Here is a 27,149-nt window from a genome sequence, read left to right as displayed (position 1 = left end):
TTTGGCACGCCTAACAGGCTGTCAAGAATAATTTCCCAGGACGTAAATAATTCAGAAATTAAAAATTAATAAATAATAACAGAGAACTACTGGGAAATAGGCTGGGTCAATTAGTGCGCTCTGCATTCTGTTTCTTCGCAGCAGGGGGAGGCAGCCACATTCGTTACTTGAATCTTCCTTTCGATTCTGCGGTCTGATTTACAGCTCTTCATTACTGGATCCAGTCAGACGCAATTACCTCCATCACTATCTCAGTTCCTAACTTCAAAGAAACGAACGTTTTCTTGTCTGCTTTTTTTCTCCTTGCAGCAGGCTCAGCTTGACATCCCTGGAATTTCTTCCACGCAGACTAATTAATAAGTCTTCGACTTATCATATTCACTTCTCTTCTTTGATGTGCTACCTTAGTCAATCATCCCATTTAATTAGAATTTCAATGATAACTTTACTTATCTTGTGGCTAGATGTAAATTAAAATAATGGGATTTTAATTCTCTTTCGTATGGGGTTATGACATTTTGGAAGAAAAAGTTTCAACACAAACATGATATTATATACTTTTTACTTTTCATGTGGGGGTGGGGGAGAATTTTGCAAAATTATTTTCTTCTTGCTACAAAAGAGTATTGCTGCTGAGCAAGCAATAATGAAAATGCACTGGATTTTTCTATAGCATCCTTTCACCAAGCTTTCATAGGAAAACAATTGTCTTCATTTGCATAAATAATTGGAACAAGACACAGGTCATGGAACAAGACACAAAGGCAGTGGCTACGTTTTGGGGGAAAAAAAAAAAAAAGGATCTCCAGAAAGTCAAGGAGTTGACACACTAACTCTTTTAACTTTTTTGCCCTTTTCTGTCAATCCATGCTATTTTTCCATTTTGACAAATTCTATAGTGGTTTTTCTAGAGTTCCCCAAAATAACTCAAGGAAATAAAAATGTTCTCCTAAGAACACACCAAACATTCGTAAGGTATAAGATGTAACAGTGATGTGCAAAACTGGTTAATAAGGAAAAGCAGAAGGCAGCATTTGATTTCTAGAAAACAATACTAAGACCAATTATCTATTGAGCAGCCATGGTGTGCCAGCCTCAGCCATGTGCTTTATCTCCGTTAATTCCCCCAGCACACCCACAATATGGGATTCCCACTTCCATGTTACAGATAAAGAGACAGTCTCAGTGAGGTTAACTTGCTTTCTGAGGGTCACAAAGGTAGCACGTGAGGAGAAAGAAATCAAAAGAGAAGGCACGAGAGAAACAATTTAAGCCTTTAAGCGTAACATTTAAAACTTTCCATCATCTGGCTTCAAACTGCTTGCTAAACTCACTCTCTTCCTACTTTACTACATTAACTCATCCAGAATAAAACTCCAGGCATGAGTTTAGTATCTACTGTATTATACCTTATTAATAATATATGCCTTATTAATACATTTTTGATGGTTGCTTTAATGCTTATAGATATTGGCAGAAATTCAGTCATCGTGGCTGTAAATAGTGGGCATGTTTGTATATAAAACAGCATGGTGACCTCAATCATTATAAATACATTGTTTTTAAATAGCAAGTACAAACAGAAAATCATATACTACATATACAAGCTTAAAAGAAGAAAATAAGCTTTGCTCAGATTTTCTTATTTTTTCCCAGGAATAAAATTATTAGCTGTTTCACTGGTTGCTTTTAAAAAAGTTACTAACAATAGGAACATCAATGGGAATTGCACATAGTTATTCTGCCCTTAATCTCAATCATTGCCTTCCTCTACCCTCAGTAACAATGTCCAGTAAGACAAGAAGCAGAGGTTACAATGACCAATAGAAACTTATTTCATTAGTAAGATGTGAAACCACTGCATTTATGCCATTTTGAATCTAACCTTTCGGGGATTTAGTACAGTTGTTCTTTAACAATAGAACTTGGCTCATTTGCTACTTAAGACATGATTATTTAAATTAAAGTTAATTGGTTTCCTTACTCCCCTTTAGGGCTTTAGGCTCAGAACATTTCTATTAGAAAAATCTAATTTGTTTCAAACTCCTATTTCTAAAATGTACAGTGGTTATTTAGAGTGGCTGTGATATTTTAACTCTTTGTAGCCAAAGTTGTTGCTAAATTACAGCTCAAGCTGGCAAAGCAATTAAAGATGCAGTGACACATTTGGCAGAAGGACTCAACAGCAGTTAGAAGAAAACCCAGAGCTACAGAATACAAGGTGAGCAGTTGGTCTCTAGTAAGGCCTCTCAGAAGTTGAAAAAAGCTTGGGCTACTCCTGCTACTTTCCTTAAGGTTCTCAACATACATTTTAAAATGAAGACATGCCAAAGCAACATCATCAAAGCCACGATATATTTTAAATATTTACACTGAACTAGTTAATCCTTTTAATACACAAAATGTAATTTGTATACAGTCTTGTGCTGCACAGTGACATTTTGGTCAATGACAGTCTGCATACATAAGGCAGTGGTTCCATAAGATTGTAATGAGCTGTAACTTTCCTATAGCCTAGTGATGTGGTGGCCATCACAACCATCATAGTATAACACATTACTCACATGTTTGTAGTAATGTTGGTGTAAATAAACCTACTATCGTGCCAGCTGTATAAAAGTATAGCATATACACTTATGTACAGTACATAATGCTTGGTAATGATAATAAACGACTATGCTACTGGTTTATGTATTGACTATACTACACTTTTCTCATTATTTTACTTATTATTATTATTTTTTTGAGATGGAGTCTTACTCTCACCCAGGTTGGAGTGCAGTGGTGTGATCTCGGCTCACTGCAACCTCCACTTCCCAGTTCAAGCCATTCTCCTGCCTCAGCCTCCCAAGTATCTGGGATTACAGTGTGAGCTACCATGCCCGGCCTCATTATTTTAGCATGTACTACTTCTGCTTACCAAGAAACAACAACAACAAAAATCTTAACTGTAAAACAGCCTCAGCATGTCTTTCAGGAGGCATTCCAGAAGAAGGCATTGTTATGACAGCAGATGACAGCTCCATGCATGTTATTGCCTGAGAAGACAAAATGGGACAAGATGTGGAGGAGAAAGACAGTGATATTGATTATCTTGACCCTGCATAGGTCTATACTAATATGTGTGTTTGTCCCAGTTTTTAACAAAAGGGCTTAAAAAAATTTTAAAGGAGAATGAAGCTCATAGAGTCATGACATAAGGAAAGTATTTTTGTACAGTTGTACAATGTGTTTGTGTTTTAAGCTAAGTGTTATTACCAAAAAGTCAAAAAGTTAAATTTTTTTTAAACTTCATTAAGTAAAAAAGTAACAGTAAGCTTATTAAGGTTAGTTTATTATTAAAAAAACTTTTTATAAATTTAGTGTATATAAAACAAATACATACACTGTATATACATACAGTGTATATATTTATCTTTTTATATATAAATATATATATAGTGCATATAAAGTGTGTAGTGTTTATAAAGTCTACCATAGTGTATAGTAATGTCCTAGGCCTTCCCATTCACTCACCACTCACTCACTGACTCGCCCAGCGCAACTTCCAGTCCTGCAAGCTCCCTTCATAGTCAGTGCCCTATACAGGTGTACCATTATCTTTTATATCATATTTTTCTTCTACCTTTTCTATGTTTAGATATGTTTAGGTACACAAATACCTACCATTGTGTTACAATTGCCTACACTATTCACTGCAGTAATATACTGTACAGGTTTGTAGACTAGAAGCAGAAGGCTATACTATAAAGCCTAGGTGTGCAGTAGACTCTACCATCTAGGTTTGTGTAAGTACACTCTATGATGTTCACACAAAGACGAAATCACCTAACATATTTCTCAGAATGTATCTGTCATTAAGCAACACATGACTATAATTGGGCCATTCACAAATAATCACAGGATTAATAAAAGGCATTGATTCATGGTGCAATATAGGCTATGAGGCCCAATAATGGAAAAACGTGTAAAATTTCTACAATGAAAATGCTTTTAATCTCTTTATCTCCATGGCTGTAAGTCTAACCTTTGCTAAAAATAATACTAAATTTTATTATTTGATATTCTTCTTGAATAATTCCTTGGTAGGTGCTAATCTCTACTTATTCATTCATTTAAAAAATATTTTTGAATGCTTACTATTTGCCAAGCACTGCTCTAGGTATTGGAAACATGTAGGTCAAAAAAAGGAAAAAAGAAAAAAAGGACCAAACTTCCTAGCTTCATGGGGTATACTTGTAGTGGAGACAGAGTACACTTGTAGTGGAGACAGACGACACACAATAAGCATACTAAATAAATATATAGTATGTTAGGAAGTGATAAGTGTGAGAAAAAAAGAACCTGGTGGGAGGAACTAAAAATGCCAATGGAGGACAGCAAAAAGTGCAATTTAAATGAGATGATTAGGATGGGCCTCATTTCAAAAGTGATCTTGAGCAAAGGCATAAAGGAAATGGGAGCAAGCCATGCAGATACCTGGGGAACAGCATTACAGGCAGAAGAACAGCCAGTGAGACATGAAAACCATGATGTCTTATGCAAATTAGAAAAGGCGCCCCATCGCCCTCCCCCAATATGATTCACTACATTAGTTGATCTAAAGAGAAAATTTAAACTCTCATCTGAATAGATAGTGAGAAGGCAATTCATAAATTAATATCCATTCCTGACATGGTAAGAAAAAAAAAAGAAATAGTAATCAAATAGTAATCAGTGGCTATTTTCTTAACATATGACATAATGGAGAAACATGGATGTTTTCCTGCATTTGGGAATAAGACTAAAATGCCATTAATCTATACTACTATTTCTATTTAGTATTGCATTTGAGATATAAGCCAATGGAATTGAATAATAGGTATAAGAATTAGAAAGGAAGAGGTAATATCTGAAAAAAATAAAATCAATAAAAAGTTAATACCAATCATAAGATAATTCAGTAAGGTAGCAGGGCATACACGAATAAACAAAAATTCATAGGCTTCAATTTAAAAGAAAACAATTAAATGGAGTAGTGGGTAAGAGTATACCACTTATGTTAGCAATAAAACAGATAAAATACCTAGAGATAAACTTAATAAGAAATGTACAGAGCTTTTAGGGATAAAACTTTAAGGACATAGCAAATAGATATTCCATGTTCTTAGATAAGATGACTCAGGATCATAAAGATGTCAAATCTCCTCAAGTTAATACACAAAATTGACACATAGAAATGTCAACTTTTATCTGGAGTTAAACAAGTTGATGCTAAAAATTTGTACGTAACAATTAGTAAGAATTGTCAAGAAAACCCTGAAAAAGTAGAACAACATTGGGAGGGGTCAGTCTTACGAGATATTATATCATTTATTATACAAAGCATCTTGAATGAAAACAAAGTGGTCTTAGAAAATGAGTAGATATCTAGGACCTAAAATCAATTTTTCATAAAACCAAGAGAAACATCAGACAGTACAAAGAGATCCTAAGAAAACCCGGATAATGAAACATTGAAATAATTACATTAAATGTGTTTAAGCATTCAAAGAAAAAAGCCAAGACTGAAAGTTTCAGCCTAGAATGCGAAATATAAACAGAGAAACAAATTGAAAGTTTAGAATAGAAAAATGTAACAACTGAAATTACAAACTCGCTGGATGGGTTTAACAGCACATTAGACATTGCTGGACTGGGAGACAGGTCAGAAGCACGTAAGAACAAAAAGGTTTAAATATTAAAGAGCAGGAAAGAAACTATGGTGGTTTTAAAATATAATCCTAAAATCACTGACAATCTTTCCATCAAGAATGAGGATATATAGGCCGGGCGCAGTGGCTCACACCTGTAATCCCAGCACTTTGGGAGGCTGAGGCGGGTGGATCATGAGGTCAGATCGAGACCATCCTGGCTAACATGGTGAAACCCCGTCTGTACTAAAAAAAAAAAAAGAAATAGCCAGGCATGGTGGTGTGCACCTGTAGTCCCTGCTACTCCGGAGGCTGAGTCAGGAGAATGGCGTGAACCCGGGAGGCGGAGCTTGCAGTGAGCCGAGATCGCGCCACTGCACACCAGCCTGGGCATCAGAGTGAGACTCTGTCTCAAAAAAGAAAAAAAAAAAGAAAAAGAATGAGGATATATGTCTACTGCCTTTGAATCTTTTTAGGTTTGTGACACCCTTAACCAATAGAGTATGACTGAAGTGATGCTATGTGAATTCCAAGGCCATGCACCTTCTGTTGTTTCCCTTAGAATGCTTTTTTCCTAGATGCTTTCTCTTGAGAACCTCCCTCCCAGAACCAAATTGCCGTTTGTGAGAATTCTAAGCCTTATAGAAAGGCCATATGTAGTTGCTCTGGTTGACAGTTCCATATGAGAGCCCAGCCTTTGAAGTAGCCCAGTCCAGGCATTAAACTAAAAAGTGTTCAGATAATTTCACCTTCTACCCCCACCCCATGATGATTAATTTCTTTCTTTTTTTTTCAGATGGGGTCTCACTCTGTCACTCAGGTTGGAGTGCAGTAGTGCCATCTCAGCTTACCGCAACCTCTGCCTCCCAGGCTCAAGTAATCCTCCCACCTCAGCCTCCTAAGCAGCTGAGACCACAGGTATGCACCACCACACCTGGCTAACTTTTTTGTATTTTTGGTAGAGATGGGGTTTTGCCATGTTGCCCAGGCTGAACTCAAGCAATCTGTCCACCTTGGCCTCCCAAAGCACTGGGATTACAGGTGTGAGCCACCACGCCCAGCCTGATGATTAATTTCATGTGTCAACTTGACTGGGCTAAGAGATGCCCAGATAGCTGGTAACATTATTTCTGTGGGTCTGTGAAGGTGGTTCCAGAAAAGATTAGCATTGGAATCAGTATACTAAATAAAGAAGATTGCCTTCACAATGTAGGTGAGTATCATCCAATTTGTTGAGGGTCTGAATAGAAAAAAATGTGGAGAGTGAATTTTCTCTCTGCTTAAGCTGGGACATTCATCTTCTCTGTTCTTGAATATCAGCACTCCTGGTTCTTGGGACTCTGGACTCAGACTAGGGTTTATACCACCAGCTGTCCTGGTTTTCCAGCTTGCAGATGGCAGATTGCAAGGCCTCTCAGCCTTCATAATCACATGAGTCAATTCCTATAATAAATAAATAAATGTATACCCTATTGGTTCTGTTTCTCTAGAGAACCCATGCACACCTTAGCCGTTCAAGTTACCCCCCAGTTGAGGCTCCAATCATTACATAGTAAAGGCAAACTATTCTCATTATACCATGTAGAAATTCCTGATCCATAGAATCCATGAGCATACTAAAATGATTATTTTATGCTTAGTGGCATAAACTACTGAAAGCAAGAAAAGCAAGAAAAAACAACTGCCAATAATGAATTCTGTTTTTAGCATAACAAAAGCTGTTGGTGTCTTGTAACACATTCCTTCATTCCACTTCTAATTTTGGCTTCATTTGTAGTCTACTGATGAGTAATCACAATCACATGTACAAAATCCCTTAAAATTTTTTTTTTACAGACAGGGTCTCTCTATGTTGCCCAGGCTGGCAACTTCAGTGGAAGTGCAGTGGTGCAATCTTGGCTCCCTGCAACCTCCACCTCCCAGGCACAAGTGATTCTCGTGTCTCAGCCTCCTGAGTATCTGGGATTACAGACACCTGTCACCATGCCCAGATAATTTTTGTATTTTTAGTAGAGATGGGGTTTTGCCATGTTGGCCAGGCTGGTCTTGAACTCCTGGCCTCAAGCAATCCACCTGCCTTGGCCTCCCAAAGTGCTGGGATTACAGGCATGAGCCACCACACCCGGCCTAAAGAACCTCATTTGTTTTTTTAATCTGTCTTTGTTCTCTGTTCATTAATTTTTGTGTGCACTTACTAAATATTTTACAAATTTTTGTGAAATTAAAATAAGGTGAACCCATCATACTTTTTTTGGCTTGGACTGGGAACCTTTCTGTTTAACATTTTTTTATTTAAGAGTTTTTTGATAAAAGCTATTAATTGTAATGTGGGCAGATTTATTGGTCTTTTCTGAGTTCGTGCTTTTTGTGTCTTGTTTAAAAAATCCTTTTCTACTCCAAGGTCTATAAGATAGTCACCTATGTTTCCTAATAAATTAAAGCCTTATTATTGACCAATTTAAGGGTTTTTTTTTCGGTGTAGAGTGACTTAAGGATATAATTTTTTTCTTTTCATATGTATAACCATTTTCACAACTTCATTTACTGAATAGTCACCAATCTTTCCCCACCAATCTGATATATTACCTTTGTCATATACCAAAGTTTCATACATTTATTATTATTATTATTATTATTATTATTATTATTATTATTATTGAGATAGGATCTCATTCTGTTGTCCAGGCTGGAGTATGGTGGCACAATCATGGTTCACTGCAGCCTCAAACTTCTAGGCTTAAGTGATCCTCCAGCCTCAGCCTCCTGAGTAGGTGGGACTAAAGGCGTGTGCTACAACACCTGGCTAATTAAAAAAAAAAAATTTGTAGAGATGGGCGTCTCATTATGTTGCCCAGGCTGATCTTTAACTCCAGGTCTCAGGTGATCTTTCTGTATCAGCCTCCCGAAGTGCTAGGATTAACAGGCATGAGCCACTGTACCTGGCTGTCTTTGAAGTTTTCAATAAGATCGCCATATCTCTCTCAAGACTGATCAAGAAAAAATGCAAATACAAATTTAAAGAGAGGGAAAATAGTATTATGGAACTGGGTTAAGTACCTTAAGGGAAAACTACAATAATGAGACCACTATTCTTATCTACTGGGGTGGGGGAAGGAACGGACAGAGATGTAAACAACAACATAGTGTGCCAAGGGCTCCCATCTCCTGTTCTCTTCTGCTCTGCAAAGTCTCTCTTAAAATATAGAGAACATATTGCAAGTAAATACATTCATTAGTGCATTTATTCAAAAACCACATTTGTCTCTCTATGCAAGCTTCCATCTCAATGCCTGGCATAGAGACGAAAAGGATTTCAGAGGACAAAAATCAAAGGACTGGAAAGGAGGGAAGCAGCTGATGACAAGGTCGGGGGAGAAGCAGCTATTTGAGAGTGAGCAGAGGGAAGGATATAACCAGAGTCTTCCATCTGGTGTTGTGACAAAGATGGCAGTGATGTGAGACTTGATAGAATTAATAGGCCTCACAGTTCAAGACAGACTACATGCCCTCAGTCACTTGCCTGCTTTCTTGGTTTGCTAGATGGATTAGAAATACTAGAAGGAACCTTGAGTGGGTACTGGGATATCCTATCCAAATCCTCTCTTCTGGGGCAATGCAGCTGCCTCACAGCTCCCTTCCTCACTGGACGTTTTCAGCTTCAGGAAAGTGCTTCACCCATGGTCAGGGAGCAGCATGCCAAGAACTGGATGATGTGGGAGCACAAAGGCAGGGCTTCCTTGCTTGTTTGGGACAACTATGATGTTCATCCTAATTCCAGAGCTCCTTGTTGGAACAGCTGAGGCTTCAGTTGCAACCACGTTGTGGATCACCTGACCCCGCCTTTCTCAGCTTCCTGGAGGTACATTCTAAGGGCGCTCCCCATAAACCAATACTCAAGTCTCTCCGAGGTGTGCTTCCAGGGAGCCTAATCTTTAAAGGCCCCTTTTAGAATTGTCTTTTAGAGCCCAGGCAAAGAGTTCTTTTCTTTTTTAGAGGTCATGAATCCCTTTGACAAGGTGATGAAAGCCAGGGACCCTCTTCACAGAAAAATACACACGCGCACTTAATGTAAAATTTTACATACTGTTTTAAAGGTTAAACTTTACCACCCATGAAAAGCCTCAAGTAGCTCTTTGTACATAATCATAAGATTAGCAACCATTTACTGAGCACTTCCTCTCTATAAGACCCTGTGCTAAGTGCTTTAACTTCATAATGCCTTTGATCATGACATAACACGGCAGGGTAGTTCCTAATATCTTCCTTTTAGAGATTTAAGGGCTTGTTCAAAGTAACATAGCTAATAATTAGCAGACACTGGATTAAAATCCCAATTTGTTTGTAAAGCTTGTGCTCTGAATAAATGACAAGGAAAGAGAAGGGAAGGTTGAATAAGGGAAGGTCCTTGAAGGTCCCTGGTCCTTGAAGGTCCCTTAACCATAAATGTCAAGAGTTGGGATTTAAACCCAGGTCTAACGCCAGAGCCGGCGCCCTTTAGATTGAACGTGCAGTGTCCATGACAACGAAAGAAGTTGATTTTGTCCCACCTTTGCTCTTTGCGGCTTTTCATTTTCGTTTGTTTCCACAGGGATTTCCAACAGATTTCTGTGTGGCCTTGACACAGTTAGTGTGCATCCCCGCCCACAGAGGGGCGGCACCTTGGTTGCCGTACAACATGGTTGTTCCCTGCATCTCCGCCTACGTCGGAGAGGTGCGTCGGCTTCCGTACAACACGGATACGCCCTCTCCGCCACGCCGCTGGTTCTGACGCAACTTCCTGTCCTGCGCAATTGTATTTGACCTTTGAACTGGCAAAGGCTTTTTCCTTCCTCTTCCGGGGACGTTGGCTGCAGGTATGGATGTCGTTCTCTTTTCCCTGTCTTTATTTCCTTCCCAATCGGCTGCCATCCGAGGAGCTGAGGAAACCTAGAGCTCTCAGGAGCAGTCCTTTGAGCTGGCGTAGGGGTAAGGGGCACAACCAGGGAGGTTGGTGGTGAGGAAGTTCCTCACTTTGATCTTCGGAAATCCCTTGTTCCTGGTGGCCCCTCCAAAGCCGTGAGTAGCCAGAGCTCACCACTGGGACTTTGCTGCAGTCCAAGTGTAGCGTTTGGAGACAAACGAGTTGTGGTTTGGCGGTTGGAGACTGGGAAATCGCCGACCGTTTTCATATTTTACATCCACGTTTTCACAGCACGCCTGTACGTGTCCTCAGTCTTTGGGAAGGCAGGGACCGGCGAGTTCGGGTGGTTGTTTCGCTATTTGGCTTCTGCTTCCAAGGCCGATGTCAAGGAAGAGAAAAGTGTGTTAGTGAGAGAGAAGTTTCTGTCTTGCTTTTGGAGATGTAAACAGAATAATGGCTTCATAAATCACTCGCACTGGTTTTACGTGTCAAGTTTTGGTGTCTGGTAGTTCTGTTTTAGTTTAATTTTAGTGAGAGGCTTGTGACAACAAACGAAGTGGTTACAACGTGTGGAATGGGAAGATTAAATTAGTTCAAGTATTGATTATGTTTTACGTTGGGTAGTTCCCTTAACGAAGTTGCTCGTATGCATATCTGTATAACCGATTTGCTAAATAACATCGCGATGTTTCCAGAAGTGGGAAGAAAGCAGGTGCCATAACCCAAAGAAACTTGTGTAATATCAAAGTTAGTATTAAAGGGTATGCCTTTACGCAGGTAGTGCTTTAGGGCAAGACATTGAACCCAGATATGTGCCAGGCATTGTGTTGGGAGGGATAGCTCACGTCGTTTAATCCTAATGACAGCTGTATAAAGTAGGCAGAATTCCCATTTTAGAGATAAGGAGGCTAACTCCTTGCCCTGTATATTCCCAATAAATGGCATAGGTAAGGATTCGACTTCAGAGCTCACTTTTTGTGCTCTTTGTTTAAAGCAGTGTTTCTCCAACTGGGCTCGTAGCACTTTTCTGGACACCACTCCAAACAAAATCAGACTCTTGAGTAAGGAGCCTGGTCATCAGAATGTTAAGGAAGTGCCACGTTTGATTACCATCAGGAAAGCTAACATTCTTGGCCTCTTGTTTATCAGTCACCTTTAAATACAAGTAGTTTTAAAATGTGGAATAATACAGCTTAATTTAAGGGGGTTACATACAAGGATATGTATGTGAATGAAATAGACCACGTGATACTGTTCTGAGATTTTATTTACTTTCACAATAGAAAGATTTGATGTTACTCTATTCTTAATTTAGGTACTCAGAATGGTCCAGCGTTTGACATACCGACGTAGGCTTTCCTACAATACAGCCTCTAACAAAACTAGGCTGTAAGTATTTCTAAAAATTTTAAGTATATATTGTCATTTACTCTACAAAATGCTGACCTATTATTGACTGTTTCACTTTCTAGGTCCCGAACCCCTGGTAATAGAATTGTTTACCTTTATACCAAGAAGGTTGGGAAAGCACCAAAATCTGCATGTGGTGTGTGCCCAGGCAGACTTCGAGGGGTAAGTGTACCTTTTACTGTGTGCAGCCTAACAAGTCTTGAACTTACTGAGCTTTCATCCCTTGACGATGGAACGAATCAAGGAGAGGTTACCACTAAGAGGGTTGAGAATTACTAAACATTCATGAGCCAAATCTGCCAAGAACACAGACTTCTTAAACCAATCTGAGAAATGCAGTGAAATGCCTTTCAGATAAATCAGTACACCATTTCCCTTTGTAACCTACTTTAAACTTGCGCTTAACACTTAACAAAATTTAGGAAAATTTCTGTTAAAGCATCACAAAAATCTTAATATTTTTCTTATGCAGGTTCGTGCTGTAAGACCTAAAGTTCTTATGAGATTGTCCAAAACAAAGAAACATGTCAGCAGGGCCTATGGTGGTTCCATGTGTGCTAAATGTGTTCGTGACAGGTAAGTTAAATGCTTAAATGGGCTTTCTTTAGCAAATTATTGTGTGCGTTATACTGTCTGCTAATCAGTACAATGGTGAAACAACTCATTTTAAACCAGTTGCATACTTTAGAACCTTTTCTTTATGGATAATTGATGCTGCACAAAGCAGGAAATGATACTTAGGGTAATAATTTAGGGGCATATTTATGCTAGATGTGGAGATTAAAAGGAACTTGGTTTTGTTCGGGAGGTGGGTAAGAAAGTCTCCGTTAGTGGTTTGGACAAAGATAGATGGAGTGTGGAAGGTGTTAAAAGTGTAGGAATAGAAGAGTTGTGTATTCTCATGTGCCTGGAGCATAGGGTTGCAGGAGATGATGGACAACAAAGGTAGAAAAGCCAGATTATGGCCCGGTGCGGTGGCTCACGCCTGTAATCCCAACACTTTGGGAGGCGGAGGCAGGCAGATCAGCTGAGGTTGGGAGTTTGAGACCAGCCTGACTAACATGGAGAAACCCCGTCTCTACTAAAAATACAAAAAGGTAGCTGGGCGTGGTGGCGCATGCCTGTGATCCCAGCTACTCAGAGACTGAGGCAGGAGAAGTGCTGGAAGCTGGGAGGCAGAGGTTGTGGTGAGCTGAGATTGCGCCATCGCACTCCAGCCTGGGAAACAAGAGCGAAACTCTTGTCTCAAAAAAAAAAAAAAAGAAAAGCCAGATTATGAGGGGCTTTACAGAATAAAAGGTAGATTAGCTTAATTCTTTTATTGATTGATTGACTTTGATACAGAGTCTCGCTGTGTAGCCCAGGCTGGAGTCCAGTGGTGTGATCTTGGCTCACTGCAACCTCCACCTCCCGGGTTCAAGCGATTCTCCTGCCTCAGCCTCCCGAATAGCTGGGACTACAGGCACGTGCCACCACACTTGACTGATTTTTTGTATTTTTAGTAGAGACAAGGTTTCACTGTGTTAGCCAGGATGGTCTCGATCTCCTGACCTCGTGACCCGTCAGCCTCGGCCTCCCAAAGTGCTGGGAATACAGGTGTAAGCCACCGCGCCCAGTCCTAGCTGAGTTTTTAAGCCAAATCTTTTGACACCAAATGTAGGCTTCATTCTGCATTTTAGGAGGTAGTTTGTAAGAGAACAGTAGGAGATACTACATTAATACAAATAGGGGATAAATACAGCTTCTGTGATACACAGCAAAGCTTAACTACGATTGAAGTTTAAAGGAGAAATTACTTGCAAATAACTAGGAATGGCATTTGAGTTGGAACCTAAATGATGGGCAAATTTTGGACAAAAGGCAGAAAGGGCATTCCAGGCAAGGAAAGTACAGACTGATCTGGCACATTGTGGGTGAGAAATGGAAGTGTACATTGGAGATAAGTCATGAGTTTTAAGCTGAAGAAGTTTGGCTTTTTTTTCCCCAGTCTTTGGTTCTAAAACTTTGCTGAACACAAAATTAGATGGGCACATTTATTAAAAATACAAATTCTCGGGCCTTATCTCCTGAAGATTTGAATTTAGGTTTACATGATAGCCTAGAAATTAGCATTGTTAGCTGTGATGCTGAGCAGGTCTGCATGTGGTCTGTGCTTTGAGTAAGTTAAGAGAATTTTTAAGTGACTCAGTTGTATGTGTCTCTGATAGGATCACATGGGGGAGATTTGAAGAAATTACAAAACCCAGAGTTTTGAGGCTAGGGTTTGATAACCAGGTTTACCAATGGGAAATGGGGTGGGGGAAGGTTTAAGTTGAAGCAAGAGGAGTGCTTTACCTCTGGCGGTAACTCTGATTTAACAAATGCTAGGAAGACCTGCTTTTTGCTAGGTCCTGTGCAACACTGTAATGATAGTGATCCATAAAATGCACTCCTAGTGGAGGTTCAAAGTCTAGAAAATCTTTCCAAATTTAATCCTCATAAACTCCCTGTTAAATAGGTGTGAAACTATTTTGTGCCTTAATATAGAGAAGGTTGCTTGTCCAGTGTGCTCCCAGTGTGTGGTGGAGTTGGCCGTAAACAGGTTCTAAAATCCTTACTCTTGGTGAGGTGTCTCTTGCTAATATCCCTTTACCTATTAAGTTCTTAGCACATAGCCCCTTCTGTGTTGTTTTTTACTGGGAATTTTCAAAAATATGGTTAAAATATTCTAAGACATTTTGCAAATCAAGAAATACCACTATTCCTGGATGCTAACAATAAATTAGAGCTCTCGTAAGTGGTCTCCTGTGGGGATGACTTTATAGTTTATCTTGACTTAGAAGGAGGACAGATAACTACTGGCATGAAATTGAAGGATTATCCTGCTTTAAATGAATTTCAGCTTTTAGGTTTTACTCTATATTTGTGTATCCTGTAGTTTCCTGGGTTCCCTGATTGCTTCGCTTAGTTCTTTACCATGTTTGCCTTCTCTGTGCTAAATAAAAAATGAAGTTCATTTTAAAGAAACGATTAATTTGGTATTTTCCTTTCTAGGATCAAGCGTGCTTTCCTTATCGAGGAGCAGAAAATCGTTGTGAAAGTGTTGAAGGCACAAGCACAGAGTCAGAAAGCTAAATAAAAAAAATGAAACTTTTTTGAGTAATAAAAATGAAAAGACTTGCTGTATGTATGATTTTTTTTTCTGTTGTAATGTGTTGGTATACAGATTTTGTTTCTGTGTGGTATTTGGGGACCCTGTAGTTTTTAGCAGATTACTTTTTCTTGTTTTGTTTGTTTGTTTGTTTTTGGTTCGGTTTGGTTTTTTTTTTTTTTTTGAGACGGAGTTTCTCTCTTGTTGCCTAGGCTGGAGTACAATGGCACGATCTCGGCTCACCGTACCCTCTGCCTTCCAGGTTCAAGTGATTCTCCTGCCTCAGCCTCCCAAGTAGCTGGGATTACAGGCACGCGCCACCATGCCCGGCTAATTTTGTATATTTTAGTAGAGACAAGGTTTCTCCATGTTGGTCAGGCTGGTCTCAAACTGCCAACCTCAGGTGATCCGCCCACCTCGGCCCCCCAAAGTGCTGGTGTTAAGGTGCGAGCCACTGCACCCAGCCAGTGGGTTACTTTTTCTGAAGAAACAATTGGTGGTCACTGATGGCTAGAATTTTTTTGGTGACAGCTCTACCGCTGCATTGGAGCATAATGTCCTTCTTTTTGTGGGCTGAGACTTCAGGGTAGTTTGGGAGGAATGGCCCTTCTATCTGAAACTTTAATATCCCTTTGATCCTTATTATAGTATCTCCTTTACATCAGCAAGTTTCACAGGATAGAAACCTTGGTATTCTAGTTCCTTGGAATAGAACCTTTTTAAGATTGTTTTTAAACCCTCTGTCCTTTTAGGTCACTTCAGTTCAAAAATGGTATCTTGGAGAGCTCAGAACTCCTTATGTAACAAATGAGTGAGCTACTGTATATAAAACCTTGGGTCAAGGGTATAGTTTCTGATCTACATTGGATTTATTATCCAGGCCAGAATATTAAAATACAGACCTCATTTTTCTTGGGAACTATGTAGTGTTTCTGTCAGCTCAGACAAGGTTTCACTCATGCTGCCCAGCCTGGAGTGCAATCTTGGCTTGCTGCAACCTCCACCTCCTGGGCTCAAGTGATTCTCTGGCTCATCCTCCCAAGTAGCTGGGACTACATGTGGGCACCCATCATGCCTGGCTCATTTTTGTTTTTTTTTTTTTAGAAACAGTTTCACCATGTTCCTAGGCTGGTCTCAAAACTGGGCTCAAGCGATCTACCTGCCTCAGCCTCCCACAGTGCCAGGATTACAGGCATGAGCCATTCTGCCCAGCCTGTTGGCTGACAACCTTTTTTTTTTTGAAATGGAGCCTTGCTCTTGCCCAGGCTGGAGTGTACTGGCTCGATTTCGGCTCACTGCAACCTCCACCTCCTGGGTTCAAGCAATTCTGCCTCAGCCTCCTGAGGATTACAGGCGCCCAGCACCACACCCGGCTAATTTTTGTATTTTAATAAAGATGGGGTTTTGCCATATTGGCCAGGTTCATCTTGAACTCTTGATCTCAAGTGATCCGCCCACCTTGGCCTCCCAAAATGCTGAGATTACAGGCGTGAGCCCCTGCACCCGGCCAACACCATCTCTTAATGCCATAACAAGCTTTATTCCAATCTCTGAGTAGAGAGCAGAGACCTTGAGCCATCATGGAATGCAGAAGCTGAAAGTACCTGGGGAGTTCAGTAAATTTTGACTATTTTCCTCAGTTGAGGAAAATTTACCTACTAACTGGCATGATGTAACTACTTAAGCAGAGGAGAGTTACCACTTAGTTATACATAAGAACATGCTTTTCTGGCTGGACTCCATGGTTCATGCCTGTAATCCCAGTACTTTGGGAGGCCGAGGCAGGTGGATCATGAGGTTAGGAGATCGAGACCATCCTGGCTGTACTAAAAATACAAAAAACTAGCTGGGCGTGGTGGTACGCGTCTGTAATCCCGTTACTCGGGAGGCTGAGGCAAGAGGATTGCTTGAACCCAGAAGGCAGAGGTTGCAGTGAGCCAAGATTGCGCCACTGCACTCTTGACTGTGCGACAGAGCGAGACTCGGTCTCAAAAAAAAAAAAATCCTTTTTTTAGGCCAGACTCAGTGGCTCACCCCTGCAGTCCCAGTCTCAACACTTGGGATGCTGAGGCGGAAGGATCACGACAGGAGTTGGAGACCACCTTGGGCAGCTTGGCAGGCAAGACCCTGCCTAAAAAATAATTAAAAAATAAGAATACCCCTTAAGGTAAAAGGCCAAAAAAATGGGCTCTCATGACACCTTTACTGTACCCCACTGCCAGTTAACTTGTTCTTGGTATAAAAAATTTTTAATTAGCGTTTTGCAGAAGAGGAGTCACAGAACTAGTAAGTGGCAAAGCTGGCAGTTGAACTCCCTTTTAAGAATTTAATTTTAACCGCCGGGCGCAGTGGCTCACACCTGTAATCCCAGCACTTTGGGAGGCTGAGGTGGGTGGATCACCGGAGGTCAGGAGTTCGAGACCAGCCTGACCAGTATGGTAAAACCCCGTCTCTACTAAAAATACAAAAATTAGCCAGGAGTGGTGGCATGCACCTGTAATGCCAGCTACTCAGGAGGCTGAGGCAGAAGAATCGCTTGAACCTGTGAGGCAGAGGTTTCAGTGAGCCGAGATTGCGCCACTGCACTCCAGCCTGAGCGACGGTGAGACTCCTCAAAAAAAAAAAAAAAATTTCATTTTAACCACAGTACACTTGACTGGCTGTGTGCCTGACTCCACCAAATCTGTTTTAGTCCTCCAAGCAACTCCAACAGCTTTATTCCCATTTTACTGGTGAGAGAACAGACACAGGTTATAGAAAACCCAGAACCATTTGTATTGTTGGTAGGATTTTTGCAGCTGTGCTAGTGAATAAGTCTAATGACTGGGCACTCTGATAAATGCTAGCATAATCAATGATAGCTGGGATCCCTGTTGTCAACATTCATAGTCTCAAACGATTGAGATCCATTAGCTTTCTCCAAACACTTGCCAATCCCAAAGATTGTTAAGAAACCAGGATAGTAGAATTAATTATCTTGTATAATGCTTAATCACAATATTGAAAATATTATAAAACAGGGATAGAATTGAACAGCTTGAATTCTAAGGCAGATTTACATCACTGTCTCATGATTTAGGCTTATATATACTGCACCAAGCAGTTCTGTGACTGTTTTATTGTATTTGATATAACAATCTAAAAACTGGCACTTTTAATAATATGCTCAGACCATAATGTGCCTTAAAACTTAAATTAATTGGCTGCTCTGTAGGCCAGTCTAGTTTTTGAAAGGTTTGAGATGTAATTTCTGAAAAATTGCTGTGGAAGAGAAAGCCTGTTTGCCACCCCAGCCTGAGTTCTTGCTGGTGGAGGGAGGCTCCTCCCTCTCCTTGCTGCTCCAAGTTAGGTAGAACAACATGACCGGACACACAGGCTCTAGCTGGTGGGAACTAGCAAGTTTCAGCAAAATATGAAATGGGTGAACTTTGAGAAATGTAAGGAAGTTAAAGAATTGAGGTGTACATTCTTTTCCAAGAATTCTTCGTATGTTAAATGGTTTTACTTACATCTTTGTAGACTATTTGGAAAGTTTGGAAAAATAGAATGATAAAAAAAATCTCAATTTCACTACTTAGTCTTATTATTATTATTATTATTATTTTGGAGACAGAGTCTCGCTCTATCACCCAGGCTGGAGTGCAGTGACGTGATCTCAGCTTACTGCAACCACCACCTCCTGGGTTCAAGCCATTCTGCCTCAGCCTCCCGAGTAGCTGGGATTACAGGCGCCTGTCACCACATCTCGCTAATTTTTGTATTTTTAGTAGAGACGGGTTTGCCATGTTTGCCAGGCTGGTCTCGAACTCCTGACCTCAGGACGTCCACCTGCCTCGGCCTGCTAAAGTGTTGGGATGACAGGCTTGAGCCACTACGCCTGGCCACTACTCAGTCATTTTTAATAGTTGGATGTTTTTCCTCCCATCTTGTTTTCCATGAATGAAAGAGACATTTTAAGTCAAAACTGGAAGGCCACTGCATATATAAACTTTCAACTCTTTTTTTCCCCCACATAACCCCTGTGATTACATTTTTCAAAGAATATTTTAGTAGCTGCATGCAGTATCAAATTTACATGCTATAATTTAGACATTCCCTTTATTTTGAACATTTGGGCTATTTCCAGTTTTTCTCTATTTTAAAACATGAGCATTCTTACATATCTGATTATTTCACTTATGCTGAATTGTTTTTTCATATTCACAAGCTGGTGTTGAAGTTCAGTATTTAGAAGACAAAGAGCATTGACGGGTGTGAACATGGTAACGACTCTGTCCAAGTGACCCAAATGGATTCTATAACTCTTCTGGGTTTTGATTTTTGTAAAAAACAAAATGAAGCTCTTATTGAATCCAGTTCTATGTGTGTGACAAAGTATTCTTGACAGGTTCCTAAAAAGACATGTGAATGTAGTCAGTGGTTTTCTTTTTAAAGTCTAATATTTCTCCTTCCATTGAATTGCTTATAAATTCTGTTAGAAGGTTGAAAGCGTTCTTTTACCCTTAAAAATATAAAATCTCGCCGGGCGCGGTGGCTCACGCTTGTAATCCCAGCACTTTGGGAGGCCGAGGCGGGCGGATCACGAGGTCAGGAGATCGAGACCATGGTGAAACCCTGTCTCTACTAAAAATACAAAAAAATTAGCCGGGCGTAGTGGCGGGCGCCTGTAGTCCCAGCTACTCGGAGAGGCTGAGGCAGGAGAATGGCGTGAACCCGGGAGGCGGAGCTTGCAGTGAGCCGAGAGCGCGCCACTGCACTCCAGCCTGGGCGACAGAGCAAGACTCCGTCTCAAAAAAAAATAAATAAATAAAATAAAATCTCCAAATGTTTAAGTAAGCAAATCGAGTTTGTTTTAGCAACTTAATAACATCCTATAATCTCTACCCTAATGATTAAGAGCTTGGGCTTCCAGAATTTTGATAGTCAGGGCTATGTCCAACTTTCACTGTAAACTATGCATCTTATCAAACCAACTAAAACCACATATAATCCTCACAGCGTAAGATTGTGAAGCAGTTCTGAATGTTATGATTTTTCTCTAAAGTATATTGTTTATTGATGGTAATAATTATTCTGCCATTATTAGGTCCAATAGAAAAAGTTGGTGTGCTGGAGCTACCTTACCTCAGCTTGTGAGAGCCAGTTGTGTGCACCTCTTTCCAGCTTTGCATCCAGTGACGTCTGGTTGGCACCTTGAGATTGTTATGGTGAGAGTATTTACACCTCAGCAAATGCTACAAAATCCTGTTTTCCCCCAGAGAGCTGGAGGTTAAATACTACCAGCACATCCCTAGATATTACTCAAGTTACAGTATACGATCACTAATATAGTATGCTCTTGGTACCAGGGGCTCTGATATATATCTGGTACATGTTTGATAATGACTTGCACTTTATAAATTGTTGTTATGAGTACTTATTAATACTTTGATTCTGTAAAGAGTTTGGGGTTTGATTTTATAAAATCCAAAACGAGCCTTTTATTGAATCCAGTGCTCTGTGTGACCAGTTCTCTGTATGAATGGAAGGGAAAAGAATTTAAAATCTTGCAAAGGGGAAAGTTCCATCTTCTTAACAACTAGATGTGGTAAACACTATTCTAAACCAGGAGTAGAAAAGCTAACACTATCTGGCTGGACATGGTGGCTCATACCTGTAATCCCAGCACTTTGGGAGGCCGAGGTGGGTGGATCATGAGGTCAGGAGATGGAGACCATCCTGGCTAACACGATGAAACCCTGTCTGTACTAAAAATACAAAAAATTAGCCGGGCGTGGTGGTGGGCACCTGTAGTCACAGCTACCCGGAGGCTGAGGCAGAAGAATGGCGTGAACCTGGGAGGTGGAGCTTGCAATGAGCTCAGATTGCGCCACTGCACTCCAGCCTGGGCTACAGAGCGAGACTCCGTCTCAAAAAAAAAAAAAAGAAAAGAAGTTAACACTGTCTTTATGAATTTCATTTCTATCTCAGCTAGTTCATGCTACTGTAACAAACTACCACAGACTGAGTGGCTTGAACAACATTTATTTCTCACTGTTCTGGAAGCTGAGGCCAAGATCAAGGCACTGGCAGATTCCATGTCTCTTCCTGTTTGCAGATGGCCATCTCCTTGCTGTATCCACGTGGTGGAGAGATCACCTATCTCATGTCTTTTCTTAGAAGGGCACTTATCTCGTCATCAGGGCTCCATCCTCAAAATCTAATTATATATAATACCTCCCCAAAGCCTCACCATCCCATTGGAAGTTAGGATTCCAACATATAAATTTTGAGGGGGACACAAACATTCAGTCCCTAACATTTTCTAAATTAAAGGATAAGATCCGCAATAATTCTGGATGAAAAGATGCTTTTGGGTTTCCAAAATATTAGCTATTCAATAATTTTTAATAAATCTTCTTAAATGTTTCTGGTTAACCCGAAGGATTATGTATTTTTGCCAAACATTTACATTCTTTTATAATTGCTTTAGCTTTCATTCATTTACTCGATAAATATTTATTAGAAACTACCATGTACCAGAAACTATGCTGCTGGATAAATGTTAATACAGTAGTCAACAAAGCAGATGAGACTCTTCCCTTGGCCTCATGGCACACAGGAGAGACAATGTTAAATGGGGAACATATAAATACATTTGTTGTTGCACACACTGGGATTAGACTCACAAAAAGAAGGTCCACAGTGCTGTGAAATAATGTGGAAAGGGAACCTCATGGGGTAGTTAAGGGAGGCTTTTTCTGAGAAAGTGATGTTTAAGCTCACAACAAAATAAGTAGGTGTTGGCTGGGTGACAAAAAGGGAGAACACTCCGGACATAGAAACCAACATGTGCAAATGCCTTAAGTCAAGAAATAGTTTTTATGAAAAACAAAATCAATTCAGGCAATCCAATTCACTCTCAATATTTAAAGGCCAATAAACCTGAAATGTGTGAACTAATTGTTAATCACTAAGAAGGAACATCTTTGTCAGCACATAGCTTTTACTGTACCTGTGTGGCCCCAGGGCTACTTTTCCATCCTAAGGGAGACCAGCAAAAGAAAAGCTTTCCTAAACTGTTTTAGTTAGGAGCAAATAAATCCTCCTCTACATTAAGGGATATTTAAATTATGCAATCCCCTAGATAATTTAGGCACCAACCACCTACCATTAAGGAGGAAAAGAATCAATTTACTGACCAAATTCCCTTGATATTCATTCAGCTTCTATATTCCTTGATCTGTGCAAATAGCCTGAAGGCTTTACTCTCTCAACTCGCTCTCATTCTAGGGTTGAAAATAAGCTTACAGCTTGACTTGCCTAAAGAACAAATGGTCTTGAAGAAAATTCACATGTTTATTGCATCTTAGTGTAAGTCATATAAAGATGTCACAGGCAGGCCGGGCGCGGTGGCTCACGCTTGTAATCCCAGCACTTTGGCAGGGCGAGGCGGGCAGATCACGAGGTCAGGAGATCGAGACCACGGTGAAACCCCGTCTCTACTAAAAATACAAAAAAAAAAAAAAAAATTAGCCGGGCTTGGTGGCGGGCGCCTGTAGTCCCAGCTACTCGGAGAGGCTGAGGCAGGAGAATGGCGTGAACCTGCGAGGCGGAGCTTGCAGTGAGCCGAGACTGCGCCACTGCACTCCAGCCTGGGTGACAGAGCAAGACTCCGTCTCAAAAAAAAAAAAAGATGTCACAGGCCATATGGTCTCTCTGTCACAACTACTCAATTCTGCCATTGTAGAGTGTCAGTAGCCATAGATAATACATAAACAAATGGTCATGGCTATGTTCCAATAAAGTTTTATTTACAAAAACTGATGTCAGGTCAGATTTGGTCTCTTAGCTCATATATTGGGACCCTGATCTAGACGACTCTTTCTAGCCACAGCTGCCATCTGATTGCAATTGCATGAGAGACCTTAAGCAAGACTAGTAGAAAACTGCATTGTTATGTCTAATCAGCCCAATGGATGGTGGGAAAAAATAAAATGGCTGCTTTTTACATTCCATTCAATTTTGAGGTGATTTGTTACATAGCAACATACCTCTAAAACAATGGTACAGTGCAATGATGTTTAAATATTTCTTTTTACTTGAGTACCCCTTAACATTTTGGAAAGTTATGTAGACTCTTGCACATTTTCAGATTGTCATCTGAAACTTTTCATTCAAAATGTAAATCCTTGCAAAGGATATCATTTCCAACAGAGTGAACATTTTAATAATTTTAAAGAGAACTGTTTTATCAATTTTTAAGCATATCAAAAGCTCCATAGCCATTTTTTTGAGTTTTTGTAAATGTATTTATTTATTTATTTTTAACTTTTAAGTTCAGTGGTATATGTGCAGATTTGTTATATAGGTAAACTTATGTCATGGGAGTTTGTTATATAGATTATTTTATCACACAGGTATTAAGCTTAGTACCCATTAGTTATTTTTCCTGGTCCTCTCCCTCCTCCCACCCTCTACCCTGCAGTAGGCCCCAGTGTTTGTTTCCCTCTATGTGTCCATGTGTTCTCATCATTTAGCTCCTACTTATAAGTGAGAACATGCAGAATTTGGTTTTCCGTTCCTGCATTAGTTTGCTAAGGATAATGGCCTCCAGCTCCATCCATGTTCCTGCAAAGGACATGATATCGTTCTTTGTTATAGTATAGTAGCCATTTTCGAAAAGACAGGAACAAGCTTTTCTAACATTTGGAAGTTTTATATTCTTTCTTTTTTCTTCCATTTTGTTTTGTTTTTTTAGAGACAGGGTCTTGCTCTATTGACTAGGCTGGAGTTTAATGGTGCCATTCCTGGCTCACTGCAACGTCAAACTTTTGGGCTCAAGCAATCCTCTGCCTCAGCCTTCCAAGCAGCTGGGACTACAGGCATGTACCACCACACCTGGCTAATTTGTAAAATGGTTTTTGTTTAAAAAAAGAAAAAAAAGATGGAGTCTTGCTACGTTGCCTAGGCTGGTCTCAAACTCCTGGCCTCAAAGCGATTCTCCTGCCTCGGCCTCCCAAAGCAATGGAATTAGAGATGTGAGCCACTGTGTCACCCCTTTTTCTTTTTGACATATATTACCATTACATTTCCTCCAGAGAATTTTAAGCCAATATATTTTTATGTTGAAATATTTTCCTGATTGGGAATTCCCACAATTCTCTCTCTCTCTTCTTTTTTTTTTTTTTTTTTTTTTTTAGACAGAGTCTCACTCTGTTGCCCAGGCTGGAATGCAGTGGCGCAATCGCAATCTCAGCTCACTGCAACCTCCACCTCCCGGGTTCAAGTGATTCTCCTGCCTCATGCTCCCGAGTAGTTGGGATTACAGGCACCCACCACCACGGTCAGCTAATTTTTGTATTTTTAGTAGATACAGGGTTTCGCCTTGTTGGTCAGGCTGGTCTCGAACTCCTGACCTCAGGTGATCCACCCGACTTGCCTTCCCAAATTGCTGGGATTACAGGCATGAGCCACCGCGCCCGGCCCTACAATTCTATTTTTAAGAGAGAACAAGCAAAAGAGAGAGTCATGGAGTCTTGCCACTCATTTATCCCGTAGATAAAATAAGGCGTTGATTGCTGCCTCTTCAACCATGCTCTCTGCTTCATTCTCAAGGGGTTCCCTCAGGAAGATTCATTTTTTTGACAATTTGGGGGAGACGAAAGAGGATAAGGTTGCTGAATGAAAATCATCATCATTCTCCCTCACTCCATTTGTCATTATCTCTGAATTCACGCCGTCCCCCAGTGACAGCCAGGATATCCTGCTCCAGTGTAAGATGGGAAAGACACCAAGCCCCTGGTTTTTAAAATTTCTTCACAATCAGTCAAGTATTATTTACAATTTGTTGACTATGTACAAAATGCTAATATAGGCACTAAGATGAACAAAACAGACAAAAATCCCCGCCTTACTGGAGATTACCTTCCAGTGAGGGCTGACAGACAATAAATGAATGAAGGAATAAGTAATATGTCAATAGGTAAGTAAGTAAAAAACATGATATGAACAATAAATGCTATACAAAATATAAAGCAGATGCCGGGCACGGTGGCTCACGCCTGTAATCCCAGCACTTTGGGAGGCCGAGGCGGGCGGATCACGAGGTCAGGAGATCGAGACCATCCTGGCTAACACGGTGAAACCCCGTCTCTACTAAAAAATACAAAAAATTTAGCTGGGCATGGTGGCAGGCGCCTGTAGTCCCAGCTACTTGGGAGGCTGAGGCAGGAGAATGGCATGAACCCAGGAGGCGGAGGTTGCAGTGAGCTGAGATCACGCCACTGCACTCCAGCCTGGGGACAGAGTGAGACTCCGTCTCAAAAAAAAACATAAAAAAAAATAAAAAAAAATGTATATATATATATATATATAAAGCAGATAAAGGGGATAGAATGCAGGGTGGAAGTAAGGGGTTGCAGTTTGAATAACCTGGTGAGGGGAGGCTTCCCCAAGAGGGGGACATTGAAGCAAAGACCTGAAGGCAGTGAGGAGGGTGGCCATAAGGATATGTGGGAAAGAGCTTTCCAGCAGAGAATAGTCCGGAGGCAGGAGGAGGTCCTGAAGCTGAGGGAAAGCACAACAGAAATGAGGTTAGGGGGTTCTCCAGACACCAGGTTGTGTGGGTCCTTACCATTCATCTCTAGGACCAGTGCGGCCCTCAGACAAGGGGCCTCTCCCCTGGGTCCCATGCTTTAGAGGGCGCTGCTCTGGCTTTTACCTGCCAATATCCCACCCCCAAAGCAAAGAGTTCAGGGGACCAAGGAGCATGCTAACCCTAAATGTATGCTCTCTTTCTGGACATAATCCTGGAACCCCTGCCCTAGGCACCCAAACCCACACACACGCTCATTTCATGTGAGTCAACATGTTCCCTCCTCAAGGAGTATTTATATATTTAGTTTTGTAATTGCTGATGGTGGGTTGAAAGACTGACTTCTGCTGAGGGAATTTTAAGCAGAGAAAGCTGGTAACTCAATCTGTTTGGAGTCAAGGATCACTCTATTCAACGTAACACAAAGCTAAGAGGTGATGCAAAGGACAGGATTGGCAGTGAAGAAAACACTTGGGATTGCCATGTCTTCAGAAATTGACATCAAAAGCTCCCATGAGGTTTGTCTTCTGAAATTTCCTTTTCTGTTTCAAAAATCTGAGCTTAACAATATTGTCAGTGGTTCTCACACTTTAGATTCACTTAGGATTCTTCTGGGAAACTTGTTAAAATTCAGAAACCCAAGCTCCATCAAAGATGTCCCCAATCAGAACCTCTGAAAGTCAGGCCAAGAACTTTCATGGTAACAGATCTCCTGGCTGATCTTCACCCAGATGGATCTTGAACTGCCCTTTCACAACGATGTGGTACAAACTGTGTACGATTGGGTATTAGACAAACATGGGTTTAAATCATAGGTCTACCATTAACCAGTTAGGTGACTGAGCAATTTTCTTACCTTCTTTCCATTTTAGTCACCTCACCTGTAAAAATGAAGATAAATAATCATAATTTCAGAGGTTCTGAGGGTTGCTGAAATACCTCGTGTGGTCCACATCACACAGCACATGGTTCATGGTAGAGATGCTCAGTAAGCCTCTTTCCTGCTTGCAGTACAAGAGCTGCCTTCTTACCTACTTACAGAGAAACACAAAAAAATGCATCAAGATGGCCAGGATGAAGTCTTCTCATTTAGAATGATTGAAGAGCAGTGATAATATTGGAAATAAACCAAAAAGCCAACTGATATCCTGCTGTATCATGTTTTACCTAAAATGATTTTTTTTTCTCTTTGTAAGGAATTACACACACACACCCCCATACGCACACACTGGCTGATAGTATCAAGCTGTCTTTGATTAGTTCTGGGCAAATGCATGGCAGGGCATCTGAAAACCACAACTGGAGACATCATTTCTGATGGGCCTAATGCTCTGGGTATTTCCTTTCAACTGAACTTGCGGAAAGTACTTTGATATAATGTACATATGGAAATAGTTTACAACATTCTTTAAAAGTTAGATACTTTATTCAGGATATATGTAAAACACACTTTTCTCTTCA

General features: G+C 40.5%; 1 protein-coding gene across 1 annotated transcript; it reads left to right on the top strand.

Annotated features, from left to right (window-relative positions):
- Positions 1–10,460: 10,460 nt before the first annotated feature.
- On the top strand, positions 10,461–15,168 carry RPL34 (ribosomal protein L34). Its single transcript, XM_032170757.2, has 5 exons — positions 10,461–10,525; positions 11,888–11,961; positions 12,045–12,144; positions 12,455–12,558; positions 15,016–15,168. The coding sequence occupies exons 2-5, from the start codon at positions 11,897–11,899 to the stop codon at positions 15,098–15,100; spliced, it is 354 nt and encodes a 117-aa protein (XP_032026648.1). The 5' UTR covers positions 10,461–10,525; positions 11,888–11,896; the 3' UTR covers positions 15,101–15,168.
- The last annotated feature ends 11,981 nt before the right edge of the window (positions 15,169–27,149 follow it).

This window comes from Hylobates moloch, unplaced genomic scaffold (assembly GCF_009828535.3).
Source record: "Hylobates moloch isolate HMO894 unplaced genomic scaffold, HMol_V3 SCAFFOLD_2, whole genome shotgun sequence".
Lineage (NCBI taxonomy): Eukaryota > Metazoa > Chordata > Mammalia > Primates > Hylobatidae > Hylobates > Hylobates moloch.
This window is presented reverse-complemented; position numbering and strand designations above follow the sequence as displayed.

Bases quoted from the DNA above. Each gene is read 5' to 3' on its own strand.
- RPL34 (XM_032170757.2), top strand. From the start codon at position 11,897: ATGGTCCAGCGTTTGACATACCGACGTAGGCTTTCCTACAATACAGCC. The intron at 12,145-12,454 runs GTAAGTGTACCT...TTTCTTATGCAG, and splicing joins GCCCAGGCAGACTTCGAGGG to GTTCGTGCTGTAAGACCTAA. The intron at 12,559-15,015 runs GTAAGTTAAATG...TTTCCTTTCTAG, and splicing joins GCTAAATGTGTTCGTGACAG to GATCAAGCGTGCTTTCCTTA.